General features: G+C 37.5%; 1 protein-coding gene across 1 annotated transcript; it reads right to left on the bottom strand.

The window, feature by feature from the left end:
- Positions 1–363: 363 nt before the first annotated feature.
- Positions 364–9,745, bottom strand: LOC310919482 (uncharacterized protein; the record flags this gene model as incomplete). Its single annotated transcript, XM_083878849.1, has 5 exons — positions 364–1,155; positions 4,252–4,346; positions 6,660–6,743; positions 8,989–9,094; positions 9,648–9,745. The coding sequence occupies 5 exons, from the start codon at positions 9,743–9,745 to the stop codon at positions 1,113–1,115; spliced, it is 426 nt and encodes a 141-aa protein (XP_083734975.1). The 3' UTR covers positions 364–1,112.
- Between the last annotated feature and the right edge of the window lie 428 nt (positions 9,746–10,173).

Below are 10,173 nucleotides of genomic sequence, written 5' to 3'. Positions count from 1 at the left end.
TGGGGAAAAAAATCGGGTTTTTTCAGGAAAAAAAATCAATTTTTTTTTTGGAAAAATTGGGGTTTTTTTGGAAAAATTAAATTTTTTTTAATAGAAAAAAAATGAAATTTTGGAGGAAAAAAAATAATTTTTTTGAGGGGAAAAAATAAAATTTTTTGTGGCAAAAAATCGTATTTTGGGGAAAAAAATTGGGCTTTTTTTTGGGGAGAAAAATAAAATTTTCTGAGGAAAATAAATCAGGTTTTTCAGGGAAAAAATTAATTTTTTTTTTTAGAAAAAAATGAAATTTTGGAGGACAAAAAAAATCAATTTTTTTGAGGGGGAAAAAGTCAATTTTCAGGGGAAAAAATCAAATTTTTTAGGGAAAAATCAAATTTTTTGGGGGAAAAAATTGGGCTTTTTTGGGGAGAAAAAGAAAATTTTTTTGGGAAAAATTCAGGTTTTTTGGGAAAAAAATTTTTTAGAAAAAAATCTGAAATTTTGGAGGGAAAAATCAATTTTTTAGTGGGAAAAAAAAGTCAATTTTTTGGGAAAAAATATCAAATTTTGGAGGAAAACAATCAATGTTTTAAGGGGAAAAAAATCAATTTTTTGGGGAAAAAAATCAGGTTTTTTGGGGAAAAAATAATCAAAATTTTGAGGAAAAAAATCAATTATTTAGTGGGAAAAATAAAAAAATTGGGGGTAAAAACGTCAATTTTTTGGGGGGAAAAATCAGGTTTTTTGGGAAAAAATCAATTTTTCTGGGAAAAAAAAAATCAATTTTTGGTGGGGGGAAATTAATTTTTAGGGAGAAAAAAAATCAAATTTTTTGGGGAAAACCCCAAGTTTTGGTGGGAAAAAAATTAATATTTTGAGGGAAAAACCCCCAATTTTTAGGGGAAAAAAAATCAATTTTTAGGGGAAAAAAAATCAATTTTTAGGGGTTAAAAACCCCCAAAATCTTCAAATTTTGAGCCAAAAATTTTCCCCAAAAATAAAAAAATCTGGAATAGAAAATTTGGAGAAAATGAATTTAAAAATCCCGATTTTAATTCCCAAAATTTGGGGTTTTTTTGGGGTTTTTTTGAAAGGGAAAAGGAAATTTTGGGGGAAAATTCAGAATTTTTGTCTCAAGTTTCCACCACTCGGATCAGCGGCTTCGGGACTCGTTGGCTGCAAATAAAAATAAAATTAAAATTAATTTTGTAATGAAAATAAATTAAAATTATTGAAAATAAATTTTAGAATAAAGTGGGGAAAAAATTCAAATAAAATGGAAATAAATTAAGTGAAAAAAAAAATTAAAATAAGTGGAAAAAAAAATAAGATAAAGTGAAAAATAATTAAAGTGGAAAAAAATAAAATAAAGTGGAAAAAATATTAAAAGTAAAAAAATTAAACTAAATTAATTTTTAAAGTGAAAAGAATTAAAATAAAGTGAAAAGAATTTTAAAATAAAGTGGAAATAAATTAAGTGAAAAAATATTAAAATAAATTAAGTGAAGAAAAACTTTAAAATAAAGTGAAAAAAATTTGAAAATAAAGTGGAAAAAAAATTTAAAAATTTAAAATAAAAGATTTTTCCGGGATTTTCCTTGGATTTATTTGAGATTTTTCCAGGATTTTTCTGGAATTTTTCCAGATTTTTTCGAGGATTTCCCTGGAATTTTTCATGTATTTTTCCAGGATTTTTTTTTATTATTTTTCCAGGATTTTCCAAGATTTTTCCAGGATTTTCCAAGATTTTTCCAGGATTTTTCCGTGATTTTCCTGAGATTTTTTAGGGATTTTCCCAGGATTTTTTAGGGATTTTCCCAGAATTTTTCCAGGATTTTCCCGAGATTTTCCCGAGATTTCCCCAGTATTTTTTAGGGATTTTTTTAGGGATTTTTCCAGGATATTTCTAGGATTTTTCTGGGATTTTCCTGGTAATTTTTTCATGATTTTTCCAGGAATTTTCCCAGAATTTTTTCAGGATTTTTCCAGGATTTTCCCATGATTTTTCCGGGATTTTCCCAGAATTTTCCCGAGATTTTTTAGTGATTTTCCTGGGGTTTTTCCATGTTTTTTCCAGCATTTTCCCAGGATTTTCCTGGTAATTTTTTTGGATTTTCCCAGGATTTTTTCAGGGATTTTCCCGGTAATTTTCCCAGGACTTTTCTGTGATTTTTCCAGGATTTTCACGGGATTTTCTCACGATTTTTCTGGGATTTTCCTGGTGATTTTTTTGGATTTTTCCAGTATTTTTCTAGAATTTTTCTGGGATTTTCCCAGGATTTTCCCCTGTTATTTCCATGATTTTCACAGGATTTTTCTGGATTTTTCCAGTATTTTCCCAGACTTTCCCTTGTAATTTTTCAGGATTTTCCTGGTAATTTTCTGGGATTTTTCAGGGATTTTCCTGGTAATTTTTTTGGATTTTTCCAGGATTTTCCCAGGGTTTCCCCTGTTTTTTAAGGAATTTTTCTGGGATTTTCCTGTTTTTTTCATGATTTTTCTGGGATTTTCCCAGGATTTTCCTGGTAATTTTTTGGGATTTTCCTGGTGATTTTTCCAGGATTTTTCCTGGAATTTTTCCAGGGATTTTCCCGTGATTTTCCCAGGATTTTCCAGGTAATTTTCCTGGATTTTTTCCAGAATTTTTTTCAGGATTTTCCTGGTGATTTTTCCTGGTGATTTTCCCAGGATTTTCCTGGGGATTTTTTTAGGTTTTTTTTCTGGGTTTTTTTGCAGGATTTTTCCAGGATTTTCCCAGGATTTTTCCGCGACTTTTCTGGGATTTTCCCAGAAAAAATTTTTTAGGGATTTTTTAGGGATTTTTCTCAGAATTTTTCTTGGAATTTTTCCAGGATTTTCCTGGTAATTTTTTTGAATTTTCCCGTGATTTTCCTGGTAATTTTTTGGGATTTTTCCCAGAATTTTCCCAGGATTTTCCTGGGATTTTTCTGGAGATTTTTCTGGGATTTTCTCGTGATTTTTCCAGTATTTTCCCAGGATTTTCCCCTGTTTTTTCGGGGATTTTCCTGTGATTTTTCCAGAATTTTTCTGGGGTTTTTCTGCGACTTTTCTGGGATTTTCCCAGGATTTTTCCAGGATTTTTCCAGGATTTTCCTGGTAATTTTTCCTGTGTTCTCAGGGATTTTTCCAGGATTTTTCTGGGATTTTCCTGGTGATTTTTTCTGCGATTTTCCTGGTAATTTTTTGGGATTTTTCCAGGATTTTTCTAGAATTTTACTGGGATTTTTCCATAATTTTTTTTCTAATTTTCCCGGGATTTTTCCGTGATTTTCCCTGGATTATTTCTGGAATTTTCCAGGATTTTTCAAGGATTTTCCCAGAATTTTTCTGGGATTTTTCCAGGATTTTCCTGGTAATTTTCCCTGTTTTTTTCAGGGATTTTTCCAGGATTTTCCTGGTAATTTTTCAGGATTTTTTCAGGATTTTCCTGGGATTTTTCTAGGGATTTTCCCAGTATTTTTCCAGGATTTTTCTAGAATTTTTCTGGGATTTTCCCAGGATTTTTCTGGATTTTTCAGGGATTTTTTCCTGGATTTTTCCAGGATTTTCCCAGGATTTTCCTGGTAATTTTTTTTGATTTTTCCTGGATTTTTTTTTTTATTTTCCCAGGATTATCCTGGGATTTTTCCCAAGATTTTCCCAGGATTTTCCATGATTTTTTAAGGATTTTTCTGGTATTTTCCTCTGTTTTTTTCCAGTATTTTTCTAAAATTTTTCTGGATTTTTGCATGATTTTCCCAGAATTTTCCCAGGAATTTTCCCAGGATTTCCCCACGATTTTTCTGGGATTTTTCCATAGTTTTTTAGGGATTTTCTCAGGATTTTTCAGTGATTTTTCCTGGATTTTCCTGGAATTTTTTCTGGGGTTTTCCCGGGATTTTTCCAGAGTTTTCCCGGGACTTTCCCAGGAATTTTTTTTGTATTTTCCTGGGATTTTTCCAGGAATTTTCTGGGACTTTCCTGGGATTTTCTTGAGATTTTTGCAGGATTTTTCTGGGATTTTTCCATGACTTTTCTGGGATTTTCCAGGATTTTTCTGTAATTTTTTAGGAATTTCCCCAGGATTTTTCCGTGATTTTCCCGTGTTTTTCCCGGCATTTTTCTAGAATTTTTCTGGGATTTTCCCAGGATTTTTTCTGGATTTTTCAGGGATTTTTTCCTGGATTTTTCCCGTGATTTTTCCGTGATTTTCCTGGTGATTTTCCTGGTGATTTTTCATGATGTTTTCGGGACTATTTTGGATTTTCTGACCTGCTGGTGCACTCGGACTTGGACCTGGCCCTGGCCCCGGCGCGGTTCACTTGCTCCTCGATCAGGTGCTCGATCCGGTCGTGCATCTCCAAATTCTGGGGGAAAAAAAACAAATTTGGGGGATTTTTCCAAAAGTTTATTCCAGGAAAAAAAAAATATGGGATTTTTCTGAAGTTTATTCTGGGAAAAAATTCAAATTATGGGGATTTTTTCAGAAGTTTATTCCAGGAAAAAATTCAAATTTTGGGGATTTTTTTCAAAGGTTTTATCCAGAAAAAAAAAAAACCAAATTTGGGGATTTTGCCAAAAGTTTATTCTGAGAAAAAAAAATCGAAATTTTGGGGATTTTTCCAAAGTTTTATTCCAGGAAAAAAAAAAAAGGGATTTTTCCTACTTTCCCCTCATTTCCCCACAATTTTCTTCCCCTTTTTCCCACCTTTCCTTTTCCATCTTTTTTCCCCATTTTCACACATTTTCCCACCTTTTTCCCTCCCTCCCTTTTCCTACATTTTTCCCACATTTTCCCCCAATTTTCCCATCTTTTTTCCCATTTTTCCCACATTTTCCCCACGTTTCCCCCCCATTTTTTCCCTCCAGTTTTCACCATTTTTCCCCACATTCCCCCCCCATTTCTCCCCCAATTTTTCCCATTTTTTTCTCTCTTTTCCATCTTTTTTCTCCCCCTTTTCTCACATTTTTCCCACATTTTCCCCCCATTTTTCCCACATTTCCCCCCCATTTTTTCCACATTTTCCCCCATTTTTTCCCAAATTTTTCCCCATTTTTTCCCAATTTTTTCCCCCTTTCCCCCAAATTTTCCCCTCCCTTTCCCCACCTTTTTTCCCCACTTTTCTCCCCATTTTTTCCCATTTTCCCCCCAATTTTCTCCCCATTTTTCTCCCATTTTTCCCACATTTTCCCTCCCATTTTCACCCCAATTTTCCCACCTTTTTCCCTCCCTTTTCCATCTTTTTCCCCCCCATTTTCCCATGTTTTTCCCCCATTTTCCCATCTTTCCCCCCATTTTTTCCCTCCATTTTCCCACCTTTTTCCCCCCATTTTTTCCATTTTTTCCCCCATTTCCCCCATTTCCCCCCATTTTTCCTCCCATTTTCACCCCATTTTTCCCCCATTTTCCCAAAATTTTCCCCCCAGTTTTTTCCACTTTTTTTCCCTCCCTTTTCCATCTTTTTTCCCCCTTTCCCACATTTTCCCCACATTTTCCCTCCATTTTCCCCCTTTTGCCCCAGTTTCCCCCATTTTTCCCAAATTTTTCCCACATTTCCCCTCATTTTTTTCCACATTTTCCCTCCCATTTTTCCCACCTTTTTCCCTCCCTTTTTCCATCTTTTTTCCCCCCATTTCCCCCATTTTATCCCCATTTTCCCCCTCCCTTTCCCCCCCATTTTTCCACATTTTCCCCAAATTTTCCCCTCCCTTTCCCCACCTTTTTTCCCCATTTTCCCCCCATTTTCCCCCCAATTTTTCCACTTTTTCTCATATTTTCCCCCATTTTCCCCCATTTCCCCCCATTTTTCCTCCCATTTTCACCCCATTTTTCCCCCCATTTTCCCAAAATTTTCCCCCCAGTTTTTTCCACTTTTTTTCCCTCCCTTTTCCATTTTTTTTCCCCCTTTTCCCACATTTTCCCCACATTTTTCCCTCCATTTCCCCCTTTTGCCCAGTTTTCCCCCATTTCCCACATTCCCCCCCATTTTCCCCACATTTTCCCCCTCCTTTTTCCCACCTTTTCTTCTCCCTTTTCCATCTTTTTTCTCCTTCTTTTCCCACATTTTCCCTTCATTTCCCCCAGTTTTCCCTCCATTTTCCCACCTTTTTCCCCTCATTTTTCCCACCTTTTCCCCCAATTTTCCTCCCATTTCCCACATTTTCCCCACATTTCCCCTCATTTTTCCCTCCACTTTTCCCCCATTTTCCCCACATTCCCCCCCATTTCTCCCCCAATATTTCCCTTTTTTTCTCTCTTTTCCATCTTTTTTCTCCCCCTTTTCCCACATTTTTCCCACATTTCTCCCCCCCATTTTTTCCACATTTTCCTCCCATTTTTTTTCCCAAATTTTTCCACCTTTTTCCCCAAATTTTTCCCCTCCCTTTCCCCACCTTTTTTCCCCCTTCCCCCCCATTTTCCCCCATTTTTTTCCCCATTTCCCACCCAATTTTTCCCATTTTTTTCTCTCTTTTCCATCTTTTTTCTCCCCCTTTTCCCACATTTTCCCCACATTTCCCCCCCCATTTTTTTCCACATTTTCCCCCAATTTTTTCCCCAATTTTTTCCCCAATTTTCCCCCCTTTTCCCCCAAGTTTTCCCCACCCTTTCCCCACTTTTCCCCCCATTTTCCCCCATTTTTTTCCCCACTTTTTCCCCATTTTTTTTCCCCTTTTCCCACCTCAGCCTCCAGGTATGAAACTCTTTCCTTGAGCTCCTGGATCGCCGCGTCCTTGGCCTGGATCACGCTCTTGGAATTCTGCAGCTGCAGCCAAAAAAATTCCCAAAAATTCAGTTTTTCCCCCCAAAAAATCCCAAAGATTTATTTTTTCCCCAAAAAATTCCCAAAGATTTATTTTTTCCCAAAAAAATTCCCAAGATTTTCCATGGATTTTCCCATTTTTCCCTTTTTTTCCTGTTTTTCCCCTCTTTTTTCCAAATTTCCCCCAATTTTTCCCCATTTCCCTCCCATTTTTGCCTAATTTTTTCCCATTTTCCCCACAATTTTTTTCCCATTTTTTCCCATTTTTCCCAATTTTCTCCCCATTTTTCCCAATTTTCCCCCATCTTTTCCCCAATTTTTTCCCATTTTTTACCCAATTTTTCCCCAATTTTCCCCCCATTTTTTTCGCAATTTTTTTTCCTAAATTTTCCCCCAATTTTTCTCCATTTCCCCCCATTTTCCCCCATTTTTTTCCTCAATTTTTCCCCCCAATTTTTCCCCTTTTTTTTTCCTGCAATTTCCCCCCAATTTCCCCCCAAATTTTTCCCCAATTTTCCCTTTTTTTTCCCCAAATTTTTTCCCGATTTTCCCCCATTTTTTCCCCCATTTTTTCCCCAATTTTTCCAAATTTCCTTGAGATTTTTCCGATTTCCCACCCAATTTCCCACCCAATTTTCCCCCAATTTTCCCCCAATTTTCCCCATTTTTTTCCCCATTTTTTCTCATTTTTCCCCCAATTTTCCCCATTTTTTCCCAATTTTTTCCCAATTTTTTCCCATTTTCCCCCCAATTTCCTCCAATTTTCCCCCCTTGTTTTCCAATTTTTCCCCCATTTCCCCCCATTTTTTCCAAATTTTCCATTTTTTTTTCCAATTTCCCCCCATTTGTTCCCCCAATTTTCCCCCATTTTTTTCCCCATTTTTTCCTAATTTTTTCCCAATTTCCTCCCACTGTTTACCCATTTTTCCCCAATTTTCCTTCATTTTTTTGCAATTTTTTCCCAATTTTTTCCCATTTTCCCCCCAATTTTCCCCCAATTTTTTCTCTTTTTTTCCCATTTTCCCCCCACTTTTTTCCCAATTTTTCCCCATTTACCCCCAATTTTTTCGCTTTTTGTCTCCATTCCCCCCCATTTTTTCCCATTTTTCCCCAATTTTCCCCATTTTTTCCCCAATTTTCCCCCATTTCCCCCCATTTTTTTCCAATTTTCCTCCGATTTTTCCTCCTTGTTTTCCAATTTTTTTCCCAATTTTTCCCAATTTCCCCCCATTTTTTCCCATTTTTCCCAATTTTCCCCCCACTTTTTTCCCATTTTTCTCCAATTTTCCCCCAATTTTTTCCCAATTTCCCCACAATTTTTCCCCATTTTTCCTCACTTTTTCCCCAATTTTCCTCCATTTTTTTGCAATTTTTTCCCAATTTTCCCTCATTTTTTCCCAAATTTTTTCCAATTTCCCCCCAGTTTTTTCCCCATTTCCCCCAATTTTCTCCCATTTTTTCCCAATTTTTCCCCAATCTTTTCCCAATTCCCCCATTTTTTTCCCAATTTTTCCCCAATATTTCCCCCCTTTATTCCTAATTTTTTCCCATTTCCCCCTCATTTTTACCCATTTTTTTCTAATTTTTCCTCCATTTTTTCCAAAATTTTTCTCATTTTTCTTTCATTTTTTACCCAAATTTTTCTCATTTTTCCTACATTTTTTGCCAATTTTTTGCCAATTTTCCCCCAATTTTTTCCCAAATTTTCCCCGTTCCCCCCCTATTTTTACTCATTTTTTCCCTTTTTTCCCAAAATTTTTCCCGATTTTCCCACATTTTTTCCCCAATTTTTTTTCCAAATTTCCCCAATTTTTCCTCCAGATTTTTCCCTATTTCCCACCCATTTTCCCCCAATTTATTCCTAAATTTCTCCACATTTTTTCCCCATTTTCCCCCCAATTTTTTCCCCATTTTTGCCCAATCTTTTCCCATTTTCCCCATTCCCCCCGTTTTTTTCCCAATTTTCCCCCATTTGTTTCCCAATTTTTGCCCATTTTTTTCCCATTTTTCCCCCATATTTTTCCCCATTACTCCCATTTTCTCCCCATTTGTTTCCAAATTTTCCCCCAATTTTCCCCCATTTTTACCCAATTTTTTCCCATTTTTTCCCCAAATTTTTCTCATTTTTCCTACATTTTTTCCCCAAATTCCTCCCAAATTTTTCCCAATTTTCCCTCATTTTTTTCCCAATTTTTCCTCATTTTTCCCCCCTTTATTCCCATTTTTCCCCCCATTTCCCCCCCTGTACCTGCTCTATCATGTGTCTGACTTTCCTCTGTTGGCTCTTCAGCATGTCGTCCAGGTGATGGATCTTCTCCCGCAGCGTCGCCACCTCCTTCTCCAGCTGCGACGAGCTGGGGGGGGAAAAACGGGGAAAAAATTATTCCCGTTGTTATTCCCAGCGTTATCCCTCACTGCTCCTGCCCCGCCTCTCTCTGTCCCTCACATTATTCCCGTTATTCCCAGGATTATTCCCAGGATTATTCCTGTTATTCCCATCATTATTCCCGTTGTTATCCCTCACTGCTCCTGCTGCTCCTGCTCTGTCCCTCCTGTTATTCCTGTTATTCCCAGGACTCCCAGAATTCCCAGAATTCCCATTATTTTTCCCACTGTTGTTCCCTCACCGCTCCCGCTCTGTCTCCCTGAGCCGGTCACTGTCCCTCCCGTTATTCCCGTTATTCCCAGGACTATTCCCATTATTCCCAGGACTCCCAGGATTATTCCCAGTGCTATTCCCAGAATTCCCATTATTTTTCCTGCTGTTATCCCCATTATCTCTCACCGCTCCCGCTCTGTCTCCCGTTGCCGGTCGTTGTCCCTCCCGTTATTCCTGTTATTCCCAGTGTCATTCCCAGGACTATTCCCATTGTTATTCCCATCGTTATCCCCGTTATCCCGTCTCACCGCTCCCTCTCGCTGTCCCGTTGCCGGTCCCTGTCCCTCCTGTTATTCCCGTTATTCCCAGTGTCATTCCCAGGACTATTCCCGTCGTTATTCCCCATTATTCCCCAGGATTATTCCCAGTGTCACTCCCAGAATTATTCCCATTATTCCTCCCGTTATTCCCACTGTTATCCCCATTATTATCCCGCCTCACTGCTCCCGCTTTGTGTCTTGTTGCCAGTTGCTGTCCCTCCCGTTATTCCCGTTATTCCCGTTGTTATTCCCGCTGTTATCCCATCCCTCACCGCTCCCTCTCGCTGTCCCGTTGCCGGTTGCTGTCCCTCCCATTATTCCTGTTATTCCCCAGAATTATTCCCAGGACTATTCCCGTCGTTATTCCCGTTATTCCTGCTGTTATTCCTGTTATTCCCTCCCGTTATTCCCGTTATTCCCATTGTTATCCCCATTATCCCATCTCTCACCGCTCCCTCTCAGTGTCCCGTTGCCGGTCACTGTCCCTCCCGTTATTCCCGTTATTCCCATCATT

Source organism: Zosterops lateralis (assembly GCF_965231275.1).
Source record: "Zosterops lateralis genome assembly, chromosome: 27".
Classification (NCBI taxonomy): Eukaryota; Metazoa; Chordata; class Aves; order Passeriformes; family Zosteropidae; genus Zosterops; species Zosterops lateralis.
Note: the sequence above shows the minus strand (reverse complement) of the source record. Positions and strands in the feature narration are given on the sequence as shown.